The sequence below is a fragment of the Saccopteryx bilineata genome, chromosome 3 (assembly GCF_036850765.1).
Source record: "Saccopteryx bilineata isolate mSacBil1 chromosome 3, mSacBil1_pri_phased_curated, whole genome shotgun sequence".
Taxonomy (NCBI): domain Eukaryota; kingdom Metazoa; phylum Chordata; class Mammalia; order Chiroptera; family Emballonuridae; genus Saccopteryx; species Saccopteryx bilineata.
In genome coordinates, this window is record NC_089492.1 from 83,015,196 (window position 1) to 83,039,146 (window position 23,951).

Here is a 23,951-nt window from a genome sequence, read left to right on the forward strand (position 1 = left end):
GTAGGTTTGAAATCCAGACCTACAAGGGTCCTACAGTAATCCAGACCCTGTTAACTAACAGTATCCATCAACCAACACCCTTTGGGGAGAATAGGGCAGTCTGGTCCCCTGCATGAAAAGCCAAATTGGCAAAACTTCTTGGAATCTGTCTAATTTTATATGATTTCCAGCATGGGGCAAGCTGGGGGCACCTTACTTGGTGCTTTGGTTGCTCAGGACAACCCCTCTTCCATCTGTCACCCTCTGTCTGGACCTCTGCCTCCCTCGTGACACATGGGGCCATCCTAGGTGTTAAGCCGCAAGGTGATATGGAGCTGGTGATGTGGGTCCTGCCGCTCCCACCAGGGGCCCAGGGGCAAGGGGCACAGAGCTGGGATGAGACTGAGAGACAGAGTGAGTGGGAGCCGGAGACAGGGATGGAGACACAGAGCCAGAGAGAGACGGTGGGTGGGTGGGGGCAGCCAGAGAGAGATAGGGAGGGGACAAGGAGCCAGAGCCAGAGGGACAGGGAGGGCGACCAGCGGAAAGAGAAGGGGGGGCACAGACGGAGCGCGGCGCGGGGGCCGGGCGGGGCGGGGACACTGTGCAGAGAGACGCCAGCGAGGCGGGAGCGAACGCACTGAGGAAGAAGACTGGCTTGCGGGCCGTCAGGGCTCCTAGGATGGAGGGCGCCCGAGGGACCACGGACGATGCCCAGGGGACCCCGCCGTCCTCCAGCAACTCCTCAGAGGAGCTCAGCTCCACCCTGCAGCTGTCCAAGGGCATGTCTATCTTCTTGGACGTAAGTGCGGCAGGAGGGCGGAGGGTCGGGGGCTCCAGCCCACGGTGCTGGTCCCAGGCTCTGCGCGGGGAACGGGGTTTCCCCAGCCTGGGCTGGGCGGGGACAGGACTCCCGGCGCCGGGTCCGCAGCCCCCGCCTCCTCGCGCCCTAAGGTGACCGGCAGGTGCAGGCGGCGATGCCTCCCCCCCCCGCCCCCCCCCCCCCCCCCCGCCGCCTCGGGAAACAGCTGGTTTAGAAACAACTGCTTTGGAAACAGCATTTGATTCTCTTTTTACTGCGCGGGCCAGCCTCTCGTGAGGAGTCTTTTCGGTGCCACCTCCTATTTCCCGGTTTCTTTCCTGTCCCCCTTCCTGGGTCCTTCCTCTCCCGGAGGGTGGGACTTCAGGAGCGGCTGCCGAACTCTAGACCACTTGGCACCCCGGCCCTAGCCCTCGTCCCGAGTTCTCCAACACGATCACTCTTTCTTCGGTTTCCTTTCTGTCCTCTGCCCCTTTCTGCGCTCGCGCCGTGGTGTCTGTCCCTACAGGATTTTTCTCGTTTATTCTCAGTCCTGCTCCACCTTCCCCGCTGTTCCTGTCCTTTATTCTCCACGCCGGGAGTCCTGTTCCTTGCTCTGCCTGGGCCCCTGGTTTCTAGTCCCTGGTGGTCACAGTCACGCTGACCCCCAGTGCTGTCGGGCGCAGCGGGGACAGTTCTGGCTGCCTCATCTTCAGGCTGATGGAAGAGTACTGGGCGGTATGCGTGCTATCCTCTACCCTCTTCTGAGTTATTTCTTGTTAACATGGGTTGGGAGGAGGGGGCGCGGTCAGAGGCCAATTACACTTATTTGTGCGGAGATGGAAATAGGAAGATACGGAATAGTTAGTGTCACAGAAGAGACAGAGATAATGAAGCTAAAAGAGGGGGAGTCCTCCAAGTGTATTTTGAATGGGTCAGTTGGAATTTTTTAATTGGACCCTGTGAATAATGAATCTGGTCTGAGGCAGATGACATAGATGGGGTTCAGCTGGTCCCTGGGCAGGCATCTCCTCTCCTCAGCAGCAGTCCTAGCTGGGGCCCAGGCATCCTGGGTGGCTTCCTCTTCCCACCACAACATGAGCGTCTGGTTCTCATCCTTCCCTCAGGACGGAAGGACTTCACTCCTCACCAGCACTTGTCCCTGGGGAGCTTGGCTCAGTCAGATGCTGTTATTGGTGCTAATGGTTCACTGGCTGATATTGTGCCTTTGAAGTCCTGCTGTTCTAGCAAAAAGACCCCTGAGGAACTGAGCTGGTTAAAGGAGAGGGCACACAGCCCATCTGAGAAGGATACCCTCAAGGTCAGGGTGTCTGCAAATCACATGGGTTATTTGGTCCATGACTAAGCTGCTGTGAAGTCGATTCAGAGAGGGCAAGAGGGCCCTGCACCCCTTCTGACCATTTTCACTCTGTCTTCCAAGGATCCCAGGTGCTTCCCTGTGACTCTTTTAAAGCAGGTAGCAGGTCCTGCCAACGCTGTGGAGATGAATGGGGTTGTGCCCCCTGACACACACACCAGCATTGGCCCAGGAGTTCAAACTGCTACTTAAAAAAATAAAAAGGAAAAAGGGGAAATTAAAATCACATTCATGAATATACATGCATGACAGTCCCCTGTTTCCATAAATAAACAGCATCAGGTTCTTGTCCTGAAGGGATTTGTGGTCCATGCACAGGACAGCTTTGTCTTCCTACATCTACCTCTGAATTATGCTTGATTTTACATGAGAGGTGTTGACATGCTTGTTTTCCAGTAAAACATGAGTCTTAAAAACAAACAACAACAACAACAAAAAACTGCCACTGGATTTTTCTCGAATAGAAGAGATTTTGTTTGCAGTGTTCTTCGAGTTGTTTTGTGAAAAATCTGTTGCTCTGGTGAAATACACTATGACATACAAAAGGACTCGGCCCTGAGGGCTCTCTGAATTATTCATCTCTGATCACATTGCTCCTAGCAAAAGATAAACTGTGAAATAAAAATACATCATTTTATTTAATTAGATGTAATGTATTCTAGTAGCACTGCTAAGAAAGACTGTTTTTGAATTCCACTCAGGTTATAATAAGGAGTTGATAGAAATTCTGTATTCCAAAGAGGAACAGAAATGAAACCTATTAGAGGCTTCTCCGTCACAGAGGCTGATTTCCGGATCTGAGGCAAAGTTTGATTTCCAGTGTCCCTATTCCAGGGCCCCAGAATAGTCAATGCTCTAGGAAAGGATTTAAGCTGCTCTTGAGGATACTGTTAATAATATAGTTAGACCTGTCCAGCTGGTTGGAGAGGAGCTCTAGACCAGAACACCAGACAGGATTTACCTCAACGGTTGGTTTTGCTACGTGTTCCCTATCTCCAAGTCAGCAATGATGGTGAATCTAATACTTAGTTTGAAGGTTACCATACGGGATAAGAGTGCTTAGGATGGAACACCGAGGAAAAAAGGAACTGTGCTTTATAATGTGAACTGTTATTGTTACAACAGGTTGAATGCATGAGTAACAGTAGCCAAGTCCACAAACAAATGCAGGGACTATATATAAATCTAATCTATATGACTTTCTTTCTAGAAACTGACAGCATTAAGTATCAGTTCACCGTAAGGACTCATGATAATCTAGTGGGGTAGGAACCCACTAGATTCTAGTGCTGGTCACACACCGTGTTCACGGCCTGAGGCTGTATTTGCCAGGCACACCTGCCAACCCATTAGAAAGGCTGCACAGTCCTGTGTGCAGCAAAATGGAAGGATCAGGAGATGATAATATTTTCCCCCATTTTCCAGAACCTTATCCTTTACCAGGTTGCTGCATTCCAGGTGACAGAAAATAAACTACAATTTAAAAAGTTTTTTCATATCCTATCTGAGTCTCTTTTGTTCCACTCATGAACTCTACTTTTGAGCAAGGGAGAAAAATAAACCTGTACCTCATCCCGAAAGCAAGATGGACCCCAGATGGAGTTAGCTGCAGCTTCACCCACTGGGTGCCCCGGTCTTCTCCCAAAGAGCTTTCCCTTATTTTTTCCCTGGAAGGGAAGTGGTGAGGCAAATGAGAGAGATGACATCAATGTCTGTATCCCTTTCTTCCCGAACTAACACACACACCATATACACCCTGATCCAGAGGCTCAGTGCCTGGTGACCAGGGACCTGGTGGAATGAGCCGTGCTTCCTCCTTCAGAGACACCTGCCCCTGTACAACCCCTACCTCTGGGAGAGAGAGATGGGCAGGGCACAGGCAGAGCAGAAAGTTTTCCTGGCAGAGCAGTTCTGTGACTGAATTCTGTCACAGCCGTACACCCCCTGTCTTGCCTGGTGCATGGTTGATGATTTGAGTGAGATTATTCAGTTGGGAGAATGGCCATTACCCCCATCCTTGTCTACCCTATTGGCTAGGCAGGTGTCACTCACTCTACTAGTCTCAGGACTAGCAGAAATCAGGAAGACTTAGTCTTACCATTGTGCAGTGAAAATCGCTTCCCAAAGAAGGCAGAACTGAGAATATGAGAAATGGACTGTTGCCTGTTTTCCGTCATTCCTCTGTGCCAGTGTCTCTGTGTCCTACCTCAAGGTGACCAGTGGCCTAATGGAGAACCACTTGGGGATGCCGAGGCCCACACACCCAACTTTCCTACTGGGTCTTCCTTCCCCGATGGTCCCCACACTCCGCATGAGCTCATGAGCTCTGTGTCCTTGCCCTCTATCCCGAGTCTCAGGAGTCTACTAAGTGATCAATGAGTTCATGTCATCACCTGAGTTTTACCTGGTGGTACATGATGGGTCCTTGTGCAAATACTGGTTTAGTAAATGGTGAATGTGTCCATTTTTTAGGCCTCCAAGGTAGCATTTACATTTTAATGTTTTCAATAACTTCAAATGAGAAATGAGGAATTTCAGCCTGACCAGTGGTGGCACAGTGAATAAAGTGTCAACCTGAGATGCTGAGGTCCCAGGTTTGAAACTTCGAGGTCGCAGACTTGAGCATGGGCTCATCCAACCTGAGGTGTGGATGAGCTCACCTGCTGGGGTGTGGGGTTGCTGGCTTGAGCATAGAATCATCAACATCACCCCATGGTAGCTGGCTTGAGCTTAAAGGTCACTAGTTTGAAGCTCAAAACCACTGGCTTGAGCAAGGGGTCGGTGGCTTGGCTTGAGCCTCCCCCTACCCCCGTCAAGACACATATGAGAAGCAATCAGTGAACAATTAAAGTGCCACAACTATGAATTGATGCCTCTCATCTCCCTTCCTTCTTCTTTCTCTCTAAAGAAGAAGAAGGAGAAGAAGAAGGAGAAAGAGAAGAAATAATGAAGAATTTCAATCAAGGCCATTCCAAGAATATCTTTTGGGGCAAAGGATGCTATTTGATAATCCTTAAATTGTTATAAAAACACAGCATCACCCTCCTTTGAATTTCAATTCTGACCATAGTAGTTTTATTCACTTACTATCTCTCTGTGATAGCAACCAGAAGAGGAGCCGGTCCAGATTACTATGGTAGCGGACATGAAACACATTTCTCATTGCAGTATTTCTGTGCTTTGTGGGCTCAGAAGCAAAATTGGAGCAGACACAGCTCTGTTCATATTGAATTACAGAGAACTATCTTAATAACAAGAACTACTGTCTCAATTTTATCTGAGAGGCAGAACGAAATGATGGAAGTCCTGGTCCAGTCCCTCGTGTGTGGTTATTCCTACTCCAGTCACTTCTAACTCAGGACTCAATTGAGCTGGAAATAGAATCGTCAGGCCTGTCAGAGGAGAGAGAGACTGCGTTTGTGTTCTCAGACCCTCAGCTAGGGCTTTCAGAGGGGAGGAAGAAGCCACTTGTGATGGAAAGGTGGGTCCCCCAAATCTTTGGAAATGTCCTTTGAATCTAAGCATAGAAACTCTCAGTACTGGAAGCAGCCCTCTTGCAATAATTAAACAAATTTAATATAAAAAGGGGGACAAACTTCCTATGCACAATTGATTCATATCTGTTGTTAGAAATTTTTCATAAGTGGGATATTTAGTAATAATAATATTATTTTATGATAAGAACACATGGTAATGATGATTAGATTTATCCATCTTTATCATGAAGTCAACAGAAGGAAAGGAGGAAGATGGTTCTACAGTAGAACACAGCGGCATGGGAAACCTTGGTGACAGAACCATTGCTAAGTTTCAAGCTGAGCACGAAGAAGGGAGGAGTAAATATATTCAAGAGACGTGGTCATCAGGGGCTGCTTGCAGGGGACTCAGTTGTCTTTGCAGTATGATAAAGGGACATTTCCTGTGGGACTGCATGCAGTATAGCTGTGTATCATGTTATCCAGACTTTTTCTAGTGTATGGTACTAGCTAGGGCTAATTGATTGTTTCTAATAGAAAACCAACCCAAATATTTTAAGATAAAATTAATAGTTTCTCTGGATTTAGGGCCCACCCCAAGTCAGTAAGACCTTAACTTCATTTTGTGACATCAGTAAAGACTACTTCCAAACAAGGCCACCTTCACAGTGATTGGGGGATAAGACATCAATATTTGGTGTTTTTTTTCTTTTTATACATTTATTTCTGTCTCCCGGCCCTCAACTTGAATGCAATCTTCTTAAATACTGCGTGACCTTGTATGTCTTTTCCACAGCTCAGTCCCAGTGCTGAGAATAATGCCTGCCTCATAGTAGATGTACTTCTTGTTTTCTTTTTCTTTTTGCTGCCTTCTTTCCCAGAATGGATGCTCCATAAAGGGAGAGGGCTTACCTGTCTTCCATCTCTGTGGCACTAATGCCACAACATGTCCTGCACATAGTATCTGTTCATTGAACACTCACAGCAAAACAACCTGAAAACTGGAACAATTCTAATCACTTAATGAGTTAGGAAGTTGCATTTTTTTTCCCTCTGTGTAAGTGATTATTTATTAAAGATCTCAGAACTATTTTATTGCTTTGTTATCTAGTTTGTTATAAAGGATATGTTTTGATTAAGTGGAATGTTATCAGGATCTGTGGACTACAGGGATGGATCCCAGGAGTTCTCTGCTGAGTTAACACTGCACTCTGAGGATCTGTCTTCTGAAGGTCTTCAGTGTACACCAGCTAATATGGTAGAAGTCCACAAAGACACAGAGTTGAGCAAAGGCCAGGGTTTCTTTTCAGGTGTGCAGAAAATACCTTTAGCAGAAAATACCTTTAACAGACATCTGTATATCAAGCACTGGGATATTAGTATTTGGTGGAGTTTGCTAAATTTTTCTTTTTCTCTTCCTAAGAAATAAATATTGATATAGTGAAAACCTCTTTCCCATTCCTTTACTTTTTCTTCCTCTCTAGAAGCAAGCACTATTCTGAAGTTGGTGCATACTGTTACCATGTATGATTTTATATATATATATATATATATATATATATATATATATATATATATATATATCTCCACAACATATATAATTATTTTAGGCTTTAAATTTTACATAAATAGTATTCTACTTGTCATAGGTTAAACAACTTGCTTTTTTCCTTCAGCATATTTTTAATCTATTGTGTTTACATAGATTCAAGTGTTCCATCAAATACATCTCCCTCCCCCCACCCTAGTTCCCTTTGATACCCCCTTTTCCCCCTCCCCCCAACTCCTTCCCCCCTTGCCTCCAGGATTTGCTGTCCTGCTCTCTTTATCTCTGTGTTATATATATATAATTTCACTAATCCCTTTCCCTTCTCTGACCCCATCCTCTCATCCCTTTTCCCTCTGACCACTTTCCCTCTGGTCTCTGTGACCCTGCCTTTGCCTCTATTCTGTTCCTTAGTTCACATTGTTCATTAGATTCCTCATATGAGTGAGGTCATATGATATTTTTCTTTCTCTGCCTGGCTTATTTCACTTAGCATAATAGTCTCCAGGTCCACCATGTTGTCACAAAGGTAAGGTTTCCTTCTTTTTCACGGCCACGTAGTATTCCATTGTGTATATGTACCAATGCTTTTTAATCCACTCGTCCACTGAAAGACACTTGGGCTGTTTCCAGATCATGGCTATTGTAAACAAAGCTGCAATAAACATGAGGGTGCATTTCTTTTTTGAATCAGTGATTTGATATTCTTATGATATATTCCTAAAAGTGGGATGGCTGGGTCAAAAGGCAGTTCCATTTTTAATTTTGGGAGGAATCTCCATACTGTTTTCCACAGTGGCTGTTCCAGTCTGCATTCCCACCAGCAGTGCAGGAGGGTTCCCTTTTTTCCACATCCTCGCCAACACTTACTCTGTGTTGTTTTGTTAATGAGCGCCATTCTGACAGGAGTGAGGTGGTATCTCATTGTGGTTTTAATTTGCATTTCTCTAATGATTAGTGATGGTGAGCATTTTTTCATATGTCTATTGGCCATCTGTATGTCCTCTTTGGAGAAGTGTCTATTCATTTCTTTTGCCCATTTTTGATTGGATTGTTTACCTTCCTGGTGTTGAGTTTTACAAATTCTTTATAAATTTTGGTTATTAACCCCTTATCAGATATTGTCAAATATTTTCTCCCATTGTGTGGTTTGTCTTTTTATTTTGTTCATATTGTCTTTAGCTGTATAAAAGCTTTTTAGTTTGATATAGTTCCATTTGTTCATCCTATCCTTTATTTCACTTGCCCGTGGAGATAAATCAGCAAATATATTGCTGGGAGAGATGTTGGAGAGCTTACTGCCTATGTTTTTTTTCCAAATTGATTATGGTTTCACAACTTACATTTAAGTCTTTTATCCATTTTGAGTTTATTTTTGTGAATGGTGTAAGTTGGTGGTTTAGTTTCATTTTTTTTTGTAAGTACCTGTCCAATTTTCCCAACACCATTTGTTAAAAGGACTGTCTTTACTCCATTGTATGCTCTTACCTCCTTTGTCAAATATCAATTGTCCATAAAGGTGTGGGTTTATTTCTGGGTTCTCTGTTCTGTTCCATTGATCTATATGCCTATTCTGATGCCAATACCAAGCTGTTTTGAGTACAATAAATAGCCTTGTAGTATAACTTGATATCAGGAAGTGTGATACCACCCATTTTATTCTTCTTTTTTAAGATTGGTGAGGCTCTTCGTGTTCTTTTTTGGCTCCATATGAATTTTTGGAATATTTGTTTTATATCTTTGAAGTATGCCATTGGTATTTTAATAGGAATTGCATTGAATTTTTAAATTGCTTTGGGTAATATAGACATCTTAATGATGTTTATTCTTTCTATCCATAAACACAGTGTATGCTTCCACTTGTTTGTATCTTCCTTGATTTCTTTTATCAATGTTTTATAATTTTTCAAGTATAAGCCTTTAACCTCCTTGGTTAAATTTACTCCTAGCTACTTTATTTTTTGCAATAGTGAAAGGTATTGTTTACTTAATTTCTCTTTCAGATAGTTCATTGTTGGTGTATAAAAATGCCTCTGAATTCTAAATATTAATTTTATATCCTGCCACCCACTGAATTGATTTATCAGGTCCAGTAGTTTTTTGACTGAGACTTTAGGGTTTTCTATGTACAGTATCATATCATCAGCAAATAATGATAGTTTTACTTATTTTCTAATTTGGATACCTTTTATCTCTTCTTCTTGTCTGATTGCTCTGGCTAGATTCCAGAACTATGTTGAATAAGAGTGGTGAAAGGGGGCACCCCTGCCTTGTTCCTGATCTTAAGGGGATTGCTTTTAATTTTTTCCCATTGTTTATGATGTTGGCTCTGGGTTTGTCATAGATGGCCTTTATCATGTTGAGGTATGATCCCTATATTCCCACTTTGCTGAGAGTTTTGATCATAAATGGGTGCTGGATTTTATCAAATGCTTTTTCTGCATCTATTGATATTATTATGTGATTTTTCTCCTTCCTTCTGTTTATGTGATGAATCACATTGATTGATTTGCGAATATTGCACCAGCCTTGCCTCCCAAGAATAAATCCCACTTGATCATGATATATAATTTTTTTCATGTATTGCTGAATCTGGTTTGCTAATATTTTGTTGAGAATTTTAGCGTTTAAATTCATCAGGGATATTGGCCTATACTGCAGGTGTCCCCAAACTACGGCCCGCGGGCCGCATGCGGCCCCCTGAGGCCATTTATCCGGCCCCCCTCCGCACTTCCAGAAGGGGCACCTCTTTCATTGGTGGTCAGTGAGAGGAGCACTGTATGTGGCGGCCCTCCAACGGTCTGAGGGGCAGTGAACTGGCCCCCTGTGTAAGAAGTTTGGGGACCCCTGGATAGTTTTCTTTCTTTGTATTGTCTTTGCCTGGTTTTGGAATGAGGATTATGCTCACCTTATAAAAGGTGCTTGGAAGTCTTCCCTCCTTTGAATTTTTTGAAATTGCTTGAGAAGGGTAGGAGTTAGTTCTTCTTTGAATATTTGGTAGAATTCACCTGTGAAGTTGTTTGGCCCAGGGCTTTTGTTTGTTGGGAGTTTTTTGATAACTGTTTCAATATCATTTGTTGTAAACAGTCTGTTTAGGTTTTCTGATTCTTCCAGATTGAGTTTTGAAAGATTATATGTTTCAAGGAATTTGTCCATTTCACCTAGGTTGTCTAATTTTTTGGCATACAGTTCTTTATAGTATTTTCTTACAATTCTTTGTGTTTCTGCTGTGTCAGTTGTTACTTCTCCACTCTCATTTCTAATTTTATTTATTTGAGTCCTCTCTGATTTTCTTTTTCTTTTTAAATTTTTTTTAAATTTATTCATTTTTAGAGAGGAGAGAGACAGAGAGGGAGAGAGAGGGGAGGGGGGGGAGGAGCTGGAAGCATCAACTCCCATATGTGCCTTGACCAGGCAAGCCCAGGGTTTCGAACCGGCGACCTCGGCATTTCCAGGTCGACGCTTTATCCACTGCGCCACCACAGGTCAGGCATCTCTCTGATTTTCTTGGTGAGTATGGTTAAAGGTTCATCAATCTTGTTTACCTTTTCAAGGAAACAGCTCTTGGTTTTTTGTTTTTTTTTGTTTTGTTTTTTTAATAATTTTTTATTAATGGTAATGGGATGACATTAATAAATCAGGGTACATATATTCAAAGAAAACATGTCTAGGTTATTTTGTCATTAAATTATTTTGCAAACCCCTTGCCCAAAGTCAGATTATCCTCCGTCACCCTCTATCTAGTTCTCTGTGCCCCTCCCCCTCCCCCTAACTCTCTCCCTCCCTCCCTCCCATGTCCTCCCTCCCCCCCCCACCCTTGGTAATCACCACACTCTTGTCCATGTCTCTTAGTCTCATTTTTATGTTCCACCAATGTATGGAATCATGTAATTCTTGTTTTTTTCTGATTTACTTATTTCACTCCTTATAATGTTATCAAGATCCCACCATTTTGCTGTAAATGATCCGATGTCATCATTTCTTATGGCTGAGTAGTATTCCATAGTGTATATGTGCCACATCTTCTTTATCCAGTCTTCTATTGAAGGGCTTTTTGGTTGTTTCCATGTCTTGGCCACTGTGAACAGTGCTGCAATGAACATGGGGCTACATGTGTCTTCACGTATCAATGTTTCTGAGGTTTTGGGGTATATACCCAGTAGAGGGATTGCTGGGTCATAAGGTAGTTCTATTTGTAGTTTTTTGAGGAACCACCATACTTTCCTCCATAATGGTTGTACTACTTTACAGTCCCACCAACAGTGAATGCAGCTCTTGGTTTCAATGATCTTTTGTATTTTTTTTTAGCCTCTATGTCATTTATTCCCACTCTGATCTTTATTATTTCCTTCCTTCTACTTCCTCTGGGCTTTACTTGCTGTTCTTTTTCTAGTTCTTTTAGATGCAGGATTAATTTGTTTATCTGAGCTTTTTCTCGCTTCTTAAGGTATGCCTGTAATGCTATAAACTTCCCTCTCAGGACTGCTTTTGCTGTGTCTCATAAATTTTGAGCTATTGTATATTCATTTTCATTTGTTTCAAGGAAACTTTTTATTTCTTCTTTGATCTCATTGTTAACCTATTCATTATTTAATAACATGCTATTTAGTTTCCAAATGTTTGAATGTTTTTCAGTTTTTCTATTGTTGATTTGTAGTTTCGTGCCACTGTGGTCAGAGAAGATGCTTGATAGGATTTCAATCTTTTTAAATTTATTGAGACTAGTTTTGTGTCCTAACATGTGGTCTATCCTAGAGAATGTACCATGAGCACTTGAAAAGAATGTATATTCTGCTGCTTTAGGGTAAAAGGTTCTAAAGACATCTATTAAATCCAGTTGATATAGTGTGTCCTTTAAGGCTGCTGTTTCTTTGTTAATTTTCTTTCTTGAGGATCTATCCAGTGATGTTAGTGGGGTACTGAAATCCCCTACTATTATAGTATTGCTGTTGATCTTGCCCTTTATATCCATCAAAATCTGCTTTATATATTTAGGTGCTCCTATATTAGGTGCATAGACATTTATAATGGTTATCTCTTCCTGTTGGATTGCTTCCTTTATCATTATATAGTGACTTTCTTTATCCCTTACTATAGCCTTTGTTTTAAAGTTTATTTTGTTAGATAAACGTATTGCTACCCTACTTTTTTTTCATTTCCATTTGCATGAAATTTTTTTTTTCCATTCTTCACTTTCAGTCTATCTGTATCTTTTGTTTTGAAGTGGATCTCTTGTAGACAGCATATGTATGAGTACTGTTTTCTTATCCACACAGCTACTCCATGTCTTTTGATTGGAGCATTTAATCCATTTATATTTAAGGTTATTATTGATATGTAGTTTATTACCATTTTATTCTTTAAATCTACATTCCTCTTTTTCTAGATTCTTTTTCTTTTGTTCTGTTTACAACAGGACCCTTAACATTTCTTGTAGCATTGGTTTGGTTGTAATGAATTCCTTGAGTTTTTTTTGTCTGGGAAGCTTTTTATTTCCCCTTCAATTTTAAACAATAGCCTTGCTGGATAAAGAAGTCTTGGTTGTAGGCTCTTGTTTTGCGTTACTTCATTCCCTTCTGGCCTCAAGTGTTTCTGTTGAAAAGTCGGATGTCATCCCATGGAGGCTCCTTCATAGGTGATTGACTGCTTTTCTCTTGCAGCTTTTAGTATTCTTTCTTTATCTCTTAACTTTGGTATTTTAATTATCATATGTCTTGGTGTAGGTCTCTTTGGGTTCCTCTTTAATGGGATTCTCTGTGCTTCTTGAACTTGTGTAACTTTTTACTTCATCAGTTTATAGACGTTTTCAGCTATGATTTCTTCAATCAGGTTCTCTATCCATTGTTTTTTTCTCTTTTCCTTCAGGAACCCCTATGATGCGGATGTGGTTTTTCTTCATGTTGTCACAGAGCTCTCTTAGGGTTTCATTAAACTTTTTGATATTCTTTTCTTTTTGCTGTACTGCTTCCATGCTTTCATTTATCTTGTCCTCTAAATCATTGATTCGATCCTCTGCTTTATCAAGCCTGCTTTTAATTCCTTCTAGTGTAGTCTTTATTTCTGATATTGTATTTGTCATTTCTGACTGAATCTTTTTTAAAATTTCAATGTCCTTTTTGATGCTTGCTATCTCTTTATTTAGGTGCTCATTATGTCCATTCATTGTTGCTCTAAGATCCTTGAGCATCCTAACAACCATTATTTTAAACTCTGTATCTGGTATCTTGGTTATTTGCATCTCCTTCAGTTCTTTTTCTGGGGATTTCTCTTGTTAATTCATTTGGATTGCATTTCTCTGTCTTCCCATTTTGTCTGTGTATACACTGCTTTTTTGAGTGTGCTGTTTATATAGCTAGCTGACTATAGGGTTGCTGTTGTCTGCCTCCAGCTTCCAGTTGTGTTGTTTCTAGATCTTCTTGGGCTGGCCTCAGCTGTTGCTTATAATCTGCTATGGGCTACTTGTCTGTTGCTACTGCTCTTTTTGCTATTTGTGTCGACATTTTCTATGCCTTAGCTGGGTCAGGTGTGAGAAGCCCTTCCTTAAGATACCACACTAACTACAGTTGTTAGGTCCTGAACTGTTCCTCTCCATATCTGGCCACTGGATTTGTCAGCCATGAACATCTCTGGCCGGAACTTGGCACAGACCAGTGGGGTCACTGCTTATTACTGGCCCTTAGCAACCTTCTTGGAGCCACAGGTGATCCAGAATTTGTGACTGCCTCTGCTGGGCCCAGATGCAGTTGTAAATATCAGCTGCACTCCTAGGCTGGCTTTTATCTACTCTTGGCCAGTGGGTGTGGCCTCTCTATTCCTGGGGTATGGTCTGTCTGCTGGCCCACTGCCGCCACCACCTCCTCAGGTGCTCGGACACTGCACCACTGAGCATGTTGTGCAGGCTCGCGGGCCACCATACAGGCCTCTGCACAGGCCGCCTCGCCAGGTGCCACCACCGTGGGTGCGCGGGCCACCTCGCCAAGCTCCACCCCCCACTGGTGCATGGTTCTTGCTGGTCTCTGCCCCCACCACCACGTGGGCCACCTCACTGGGTGCTGACCCAGCTACTGTGAGCTTCAAGGCCACTGCTGCCACAGGCGGGCTACCCACCCTTTGGAAGTTACTCAGCAGTATGGCAGAGCAGTGTAGACCAGACCTCAGCATTCATAACCTGTGTCCTTGATGCACCTCCTGCTTCTAAGCAACTCTTTACTCTGACTGGAGCAGGAGAGCCCCTGGTGGATGAGGTAGTTGCTTGCCTTTGCTGGTTTTGCTTCTCCCAGGAAAAATGACCACTTTAGGTTTGGGGAGCAACTCAAACCAGGCTTTAGGGTGGCTGTCTCCCACAGTCTCTCCCTGTGCCTCTGAGATTACACCCTCCTCTCGCAACTCCAGCCCTCTCAGGGCTCCCTGCTCCCAGAGCACTGGGTAAGTGGCTGTGAACAAGGTTTTCTGCTCAGTCCCTTTAAGATGGAGCCTCGGTCTGAGAGTTCTGTCTCCCTCTCACAAACAGTAACCTGGCTCTTTTCTCAGCTAAACACTGTCCGCATGCCTCCCCTAGTCTCTGGGGCTCTAGGCTGCGGTTCCGGTCCTGAGGCTGAGGACCCAAAACTCTCCGTGCAACCCACCCTGCTGTGAGAGTCCCTCCAGGCCGCCACTCTCTCCTGGGAATGGGAAAGCCCTTTCCGTGTCTCCGCCTTTCCTACCAGTCTAAGTGTGGTTTCTTCGGTGATGCTTGGTTATAGATTCCTCTTAGTTTAGTCCAAAGTTGGTTTTTCAAGATGATTGTTCCCAAGTTAAGTTGTAATCCACTCTGGTTCTGGGAGGTGGGAGGTGTAACATCCATTTACTCCATTGCCATCTTCTCTCAATATTTGTTTTTAGGTGACATAGTTCAGCCCATGATAGCAACAGGGTGACCTCAATTCCTTAGCGATGTTTTCCCAGATTCCAAGTTAGAAGAAAAAAAAAAGTTAGCAGAAGAGAAATTGTCTCTCTCTTGACAACTCAAGCAAGACAATGGCCAGTCTGTCTCTGGTAGTACTGGACTCACTGAGTAGACACTGTGCCCAGGAGAGGTGCCGCCTGTTTTCCCTGCCATAGAGCCCTGCCCAACCCTGGGGCCCTGGGCCAAGAAAGGCAGAGAGAGTAGTTTCTCAGAAGAAAATTAGACATTACTGTATTATCAAAGATACTGATAACCAAGAAGCTTATATCCATCAGAGGCCATTTAAAATAGGTTCAAGATAATTGTAATTAAGGCACAGAAGTAAAGTAACATATGGTCCAAACACCTGACTGCTGTGCGCCCACAACTTCTCTTTCTCTCTTTTGTTTCTGTTTATTCCCAGTTTTAGTGAGATGTGATGGGCTGACATTAAATCGCAGATATTTAAAGTAAAAGTGGATGAGTTTTTACATATGTATACTCCCACGAAACCATCACCACATCAAGATCAGAAGTGGATCTAGCCCCCAGAAAGTTTCCTGTGCCCTACACAGCTGTAGTCTGCTCTCTGGTCACTGTGAATTTGTTTGCATTTTCTAGAACTGTATGGAAATGGAATCACACAGTAGGTAATCTTTTGTGTTTAGTCCCTCACTCAGGATAATTACTTTGTGTCCCGTCCATGTCCTGTGTCTGTGCTGTGGATTCATGCTTGTTTTCAGTCACTAGGCTGGGGACATTTGGGGCGTTTTCAGTGTTTGACTATTATGAAGACAGATATCAACTGGGAAACCTTTATTTAAAATTGAAATTTTTTTATTTGATAATTGGTGAATTATGTCTGTATATAATGTTTACTGCAATACTTTTAAAAATGGTGATAAAATGTTTTCTTTTTCTTTTCCAGATACTGAGGAGAGCAGACAAAAATGGTAAGACCAAAAACCTACAATCTCTGTTTATTACCCTCTTACCTTCTATATTACCTTATAAAGAATAATAAGGGGGGAAAAGGATAACTCAAGAAATTGACACATAAAATGTCAGCTTCTTGTCCCAGGAAGTTCATGGCTCCAGGTACTCAGGAGAAGCCAAAATTTGACAGGAAGATAGAATTTATGCTTTTGGAGATAGGAAGCATTCTAGCTCTGGTTTTTCCCTTTATCACTTTAAATTAATTTTGTTGAGTGTCTTCTATGGGACAAGCATTTGTGTGCATTATGTCTTCGAGTTAATAAGACACAGAGCTGAGATTTGGACCAGGTCTTTGTGGCCCCAAAGTCCTATTCTGCATCCTCTGAGGTGGCCCCTGCAGGCATGCATCCCGAACTTCTCCCCACCCCTGGCTCTGCAGAGGCAGAGAAGAGCAAATGGCTCTGTCAGGAGCCGCAGTGTGTGTGGTGCCCACACAAGTCCTGAGCAGCATCTCAGCTCCTTTGCCCCACTACCACATGTATCTGCAGACTGCAGACCAGGGCATGTAGAGTTCACCTGCTGCAGTGGTGTGATGCACCTTGCAGCCACGTCCCCGACAGGAGTTTCTAGACAAACTCAGGATGCAAGGTCCTTTCCTGTCCCTGGAACTCAGTTTCTTACTGATGAGGGGAGATTACAGGGAGCTCCAGGCCACACAGATGAAAGGTGTACATTGTAGTCTGGTCGCCAGTTAGCAGCTTGGTGAAGAAATGCTTGACTGATGTTTACCTCTCCATGTGCAGGAAACGCAGAAATCCGAGGAGCAACAAAACAGTGTCGCAATTCCTACTAATATTTACGTAACTCTCTGCCCATCAGGCTGTTTCTCAAACTAGGTGCAGTGATTAATTTATTATCAGGTCACAGGGGCTTTCATTTTCTCCTGAACCACTTGATTGGTTTGTAGGACAGATGTAGTAATGCCGTCACTGCCTCCTCATCCCGGTTCCCGGCCTCATGCTGACACACCCAGCTCCAGAAGCACAGCAGGGTAGTCTGTCTGTCCAGACGCTCCTGCCTCCTGCCTTAGCAGCTGTGCGCAGCTTAGGAATGTCTCCCGAGTCCCTGGTTTCTGGGCACTTGGTGGATTTTAAACTGGCCACAGATTTAATGATCAGCTTCCAAAACTGTGTCTCAGAAGACGTGTTTTCAGGGATTGCATTTGAATTATTGAACCTTGTTGTATTTTAGGATTTTAAAATTTTTGGTTGAATATTTTGGGGTGACATTGGTTAATAAAATTATATAGCTTTAGGTGTACAAACTACACTACATCATCTGTATACTGTATTACTGTGTGCTCACCAGCCCAAGTCACGTCTCCTTCCATCACCACTGATCCCCCTTACCCTCTTCTTCCTGCCCCACCCTCTTCCCTCTTGTAACCCACACACTGTTGTCTGTGTCTGCGAGTGTTTGTTAAGTTGCTTAGTCCTTTCGCCTTTGTCACCCAGCTCCCCAGCCTCATCCCCCACGGTGGCTGTCAGTCTCGTCTCCATAGCTACGAGCTTGTTTCTGTTCTGTCAGTTTATTTTGTTCATTAAATTCCACCAATTTCAGGGTATTTTTTCACTGCTTAAAAGAAAAGTAAGAATATGTAACCACTTAATTAAATTATTTTAATAAATATATTCAATACAATTTAGAGGAAAAAATTCTTCGGAAAGTAACAGGTCAACATATTTTTAGTTATATGAGCACTGATGCATAACACAAACCCTATTCTCCCAAACCACCTGTAGAAAACACGAGAGCTAGATAGACTAGTGTTAAGGAAATGAATTTATTTGAGTTGACTATTGAGTTAAGTGTGTTAGAGTTCAAGGTCTAACATGAATAAACTTAACTTCATTTTACCAGGTTGATAACATGTTGAGTTAATTTTTAATATGTTAAAGTATTTTATGTAATTCTATATAATTTTCTTATTTTATTATATAAATATATATCTTTAAACTTTTATCTTAGAACCCTTTTATATTTGCAGAAAAACTGTATAACTTATACAGAACATTCTCATACACCTCCCATCCAGTTTCCCTTATTATTGACATTTTACAGTAGTGAGAGCTGTTTAGCACTTCCTTACATCACACTCATCCTTTATAATCCGTGCCCCTTCCTACAATCAGATACTTCCCAAGGAGCCCTGGCTCTCTTTGTTGGAGAATGATATTAGAAGCCAAGATCTGGGTGGCAGGTGTGCTCATTGTCACTGGGATGTCACTGTTGTGTCTAACGTCCCTCAGGTGACAAAGCAGGGAATGAATAGTACGTACTGCTCCACATATCTGCACAGTTCTATCACAGTTTGTGTTTGTACCACATGTTCCTATGTTATGCTAAACCCCAGCCTCACGCTGACACTCAGCTCCGAAAGCACAGCAGGGTAGTCCGTCTGTCCGCACGCGCCTGCCTCCTGTCTTAGCAGCTGTGTTCATACTGATGGCGCAGAATCTGAACCGTTACCACATGGATTATTCTCCCTCCTCCCTAGTTTATCAGTAACCTGTCACTCTCCATCATGTACAGACTGTTCAATCCCAGTGCACATGTGTGGTATTCAAATGTTTAACTTGTAGCCTTGGGAGCAGTGTTACCAACTCCAGCATAGTGTTCTGCACAGCTTCCTTTGCCTCTGAGCACATGTGTGTACACTGCTGTTAGATGCCATCACATGGCTGCACATCAGCTCTCCAGACCACTCACACTGCATGACTGAGACTGTACCCTGGACCAACATCTCATATCCGCCCGCCCCCCAGCCTCTGGTCACCATCGGCTATGGGTTCCAGTATGTGAACTCTTTGACTGAGTGCCCTGATCTCGCTTCTCAATTTCCAGCCCATATTAGTTGTTGCCTTCTGGCTTCATGGTTGGCACCCCGGGTACCTTCCTTTTCACAGGTCTGCTCCCACTAACCCTATTTTTCATTTGTTTCTCAACTGAAACGTAACTTCTTCTAGGAAGCTCTTGTGTGTCCTTATATCTGGACTGGTTTGTTTTTCTCCCTGCGTCACCCTGTATCCTTAGAATTGCCCTCATCACACACATTTAGCTGTTTTCTGGGTCCTGCATCACAATTAAAATATCCATGGAGCTTGTCTACTTATATCCTTAGCACAAAACAGTGGTTGGCATATAGTAAGATCTTGATAAATATCTGACAAGAGAATGGGTGAAATGCCATACTAGTAAATGGCGAATCCATGTTTAAAACCCTGGGTTTTCTCTGTTCTGCAATGGCTCTGCACCATGGCACTCAGCTGCCTCCATCTCAAAAATCAATGGAGCTTAGAGTTCAAGGCCAGAACAATTTGAAAATCCATCAGACAGGAGCAGCCATGCTCTGGACAGATTCAGGCAAAGTACGAAATTCTAACACACAAAACTGAAAAGCCTGTGCCCTTTGTGGTAAAAGTTAAGAGTTATTGTTAGAGGACGTCAGCCGTCACAAGCTTTGGCCATGCTGTGAGCCAGCCCAGGGTAAATCCAGGTTTAACTATGTTGTTCCATTTTGAAAGAAAAGATCAGCAGGAGAATTGAAGTTGAAATAAACCATTTTAATGAAAACATAGAATTGCTTTGTTAATGCAGAACCACACTAGAAGGGGATATTTTTTCTCTGTTTCCCTTTAAAAATTTTAATACTTTGTTTAACATTAATGCACTGTAATGTCTAGAACTATTCCAGGATATCTCTGCCGTTGCTCACTTAAATGTGCAACAGTCGGAATTGAAGGCTCTGGGAGCCCTGCATGTGGTAAAGACAGCTTTTAAAACATACTTTCCATTCTTCAAGTCAGGATTGCAATTCAATACCTCATTTTTATTTTTATATTTTTTCCAATACAAATTAGAGAGAAAGGTTTTCAGCTCCCACGGAAGCCTCACAGGCTTTGTTACACAGAGCTTTCTTACCTGAGCTCACTGCCCTGCATGAATTATAAATCAGTTACGCAACCGCCTGTCCACAGGCTTCTCACACAGCCAGTCTTGTGAGCCCGGGCAGCTCCAAGCCGTTAAATACTCACTGAGGAAATCATACTCCACCATGAGTATGTATTTGTTACGTTTGTTACGCCTCGCCATGCTGTAGTTGGAAATGGTGGGTTTCTGTTTTTCTTCTTTCATCCTTTTTTAAAATAGATAGAACGGTCTTTTCTTTCTTTGACTTACTCTGCATCCAATTCCCCAAGGTGGCAACTTCGTTCTCATTGCAGTAAGGAGGTGCACAGTGGAAATATTGTACTAAATAAGTCTGGTCCGGGATAAACATTAGGTTACATGAGACTCATGTTGAAAGTAGACTTTAGAGACATAACATTAAAAATAGCCCATCCAAAATCAGCAACAGAAAATTAGGCAGTTGATGAGCCTGGTGGATTGTGCTTTGCTTTCTCATGGCTGCCGTAGGTTTGACTGGCTGAGCTGGGTTCTAGAGGGCCCCCAGACTCTATACAGATCAGGATCTGCACAGCCTGAGGTGATGTCTGATTGGTTAGCAAAAATTGACTAGAAGATTGGTTTAATACAACTATGAAGTTAAAAAGCAAAAAGCAATCTAAAAAACTATTTTTTTTTTGCAACAGAGACAGAGGGACAGAGAGAGGGACAAACAGACAGAAAGTGAGAGAGACGAGAAGCATCAAGTCTTTGTTGCAGCACCCTAGTTGTTCATTGATTGCTTTCTCATATGTGCCTTGATGGAGGGGGGCAGCTATAGCAGAGCGAGTGACCCCTTGCTCAAGACAGTGACCTTGGGCTCAAGCAGCAACTTTGGGCTTCAAGCCAGCAACCTTTGGGCTCAAGCAAGTGACCATGGGGTCATGTCTATGATCCCACACTCAAGCCAGCAACCCTGTGCTCAACCTGGTGAGCCTGCACTCAAGCTGGCGACCTCGGGGTTTCAAACCTTGGTCCTCTGCATCCCAGTCCAACTCTTTATCCACTGTGCCACTGCCTGGTCAGGCAATCTAAAAATTCTCAAGGCCTTTATACAGTATTTTTATTTTGAAAACAAGGACTTTTTAAAAATGTTATAGGTCCTGGCAGTTGGCTCAGTAGATAGAGTGTTGGCTTGGTGTATGTATGGACATCCCAGGTTTGATTCCCAGTCAGGGCACACAAGAGAAGTGACCATCTGCTTCTCTCCCCCTCCACCTCCCCTTTTTTCTCTCTTCCCCTCACACAGCCAGTGGCTCAGTTGGTTCAAGCATTGGCCCCAAGTGCTGAGGATGGCTCAATTGGTCCCAGCAGGTCAGCCTCAGAAGCTAAAAATAGCTCTGTTGATTCGAGCATTGGCCTCAGACAAGGTTGCTGGCAGATCTCAGTTTGGGATGCATGCAGGAGTCTGTTTCACTATCTCCTCTCCTCTCACACAGAAAAATAAATTATTACAGGCTTTACGTCCCTGTCTGAAATATTAAGTAACTTTGTGATTAGGCCTGCTATGTCCTTTGCCATGATACCTCTCAAGCATTAGTGTACAGAGGAATCAAACAGGCTGTTTAAAACCTTGACTCTTGTCTGCCCACCCTCCGTGCCTTCTGTGGGTTTTTTTACTCCCTGGTTGGGTCCAGGAACCTGCATTTTAACAGAACTCCAGGTGGTACTTGTCTGTCTCTGTCAGACTTATTTCACTGAGCCCAATACCCTTTAGGTCCATCCATGTTGTCTCAAATGGGAAGATTTCATTCTTTTTAATGGCCAAATAATATTCTACTCTATATATGTATCACTTCTTCTTTATCCACTGGTCTATTGATGGAAACTTGGGATACTTCCAGATATTGGCTATTGTAAATAACACTGCAGTGAACATGGGGGTGCATATATCTTTTTGAATTAGTGTTTTGGATTTCTTCAAATAAATACCCAAAAATGGGATTTCTGGGTCATAAGGTAGTTCTATTTTTAATTTTTTGAGGAACTTCCATATGGCTTTGATTTCGCTATATACAGAATCTAAAGAATAAAATAAATGAACAAACAAAGAAAAACAGACTCATGGGCACAGAGAACAAAATGATTGTTGCCAGATGGGAGGGGTGTTGAGAGGATGGATATAAAAGATGAAGAGATTAAGAAGTACAAACTGGAAGAAAATATAAAGAAGTACAAACAGTACAAACTGGTTGTTACAGAACCGTCACGGGGATGTCAAGTGCAGCATAGGGAATATAGTCAATAATACTGTAATAACTATATGTGGTACCAGGTGGGTCCTGGACTTATGGGGGAACACTTCATAAGTTATATAAGTGCCTAGTCACTATACCTGAAACTAATACAAAATAATACTGAATGTGAGCTGTACTTGAAAATAAAAAAAGAGAACTCCAGATGGTCTATGAACCATATTTGGAGAAAAATAAATACTCTAAGTAAACCTGGAAGATCCAACCCTGTTGCATCATATCATCTTCTCAAACACAAGTTCTACTTGGCTCAGAGCATGTTGTTGCCGGGGCCGTGCCACAGGAGAGTGACCCTGGGCCAGTCCCCTTGTCCTCAGCCCTCAGTGGCCTCTTAGTAAACATGGAAGAGTGTGTCCCCACTGTCATTTGGAGATGTATCTGAAGTGACAGGTGAGCCTGCTCCACACAGAGAAGAGGGCTCTCCTCCCCTGGGCCCCCTGCGCTGTGTCTACTGCAGAACATCTCCCATTGTTGTTAATGTGTTCCTTCAATCTCTGCTTACTACGCTACCTGTCATTCAAAGTCGAACGCAGATGTTAATGAAACCCCTCATCCCCAAACAAAACCCCTCTTACTCCCTGGGGTCCTCTGCGTGGCCTGTGTCCCCCTCTACTCCTGCTGGGCTGGACCATGTCTGCACATCTCTTTTATCAGACACCTGCCTCTGTTATATATGCTCGTGTCCCACAGCAGGGAAGTGTGCTTGCCTCACGACATGTTCATTTATTTAAAAGGTAAAAGAACGAACCATTTGTTGGACTATAATAATGATTTTGATAGCCGCCTATTAGCACCGATTCATCCTAAAAAGTCATCAAACATCTACTTATTCTCAGCCTGCTAGGTCCCATGTGTGAGGGCGACGTAAATAGTTGACTCTGTCTCGGGCTTTTGCATGGTTGTGTGGATATCTTGTGGGTAAAGCTGGTTAAATTGCTTGTCAACCATTAACTGTTTGCTGTATGAATAAATTAATCAAAAATACCCATAGCCATGTAGACATGTTTCATCAGCGTGTAGACTTCTGCAGTCTATGCAGTAACAGACAATTGTTTTTTCTCACACCTAGAATTGGTTTTCTTTTTTGAATATATGTGTGTGCCGGCACAAATAAACATCCACAAGATTTTGAGCAATGTTCTAAAAATGGAAAGCTAGAACAATGTGCAAAGTTAAAATGGCTTGCTTCTCTTCTGTTTGTTCTCATGGTTTTAGATGATGGGAAACTGTCCTTTGAAGAATTTAAAGCATATTTTGCAGACGGTGTTCTGAGTGGAGAAGAACTGCGTGAGCTCTTCCACACCATCGACACACATCACACCAAGTAAGGGGCTTCTCCTCGTCATCTCTGCGTGCAAGGGAGAGAGCGGGTGGTGCCACTGATGGGTCAGGACGCTCCCTTGTGCTCACCCTGCAGCTCTGGGGTGGCCCCTCTGCAATACCTGAAGTGCTCTGCAAACCTGAATATTGAATTGAAAACAGCCATCTTCTGTAGGGTGCTTTCCTTGCGTAGTGTTAGAGTGTGCAGAATATAAAACAAACCATGCATTGTAAGTAATTCCATTATTAGTCAAATTGTACCTTGCTTTTTATGCTTCCTCTCAGTTTGCTTCATTTAAAATTGTCCTCTGTGAAGAGGGAATTAGAGGCCAT

The 23,951-nt window shown here is 43.0% G+C and overlaps 1 protein-coding gene across 2 annotated transcripts in view; it reads left to right on the forward strand.

Annotated features, from left to right (window-relative positions):
* Window positions 1-597: 597 nt before the first annotated feature.
* Window positions 598-23,951, forward strand: part of NECAB1 (N-terminal EF-hand calcium binding protein 1) — a 111,076-nt gene continuing 87,722 nt past the window's right edge. For both annotated transcript variants that reach the window (XM_066266515.1, XM_066266516.1), the window contains exons 1-3: window positions 598-781; window positions 16,031-16,055; window positions 23,514-23,622. In XM_066266515.1, coding sequence (XP_066122612.1) covers window positions 662-781; window positions 16,031-16,055; window positions 23,514-23,622 — 254 coding nt within the window. In that variant the 5' untranslated portion in view covers window positions 598-661. The remainder of the gene's footprint in view (window positions 782-16,030; window positions 16,056-23,513; window positions 23,623-23,951) is intronic.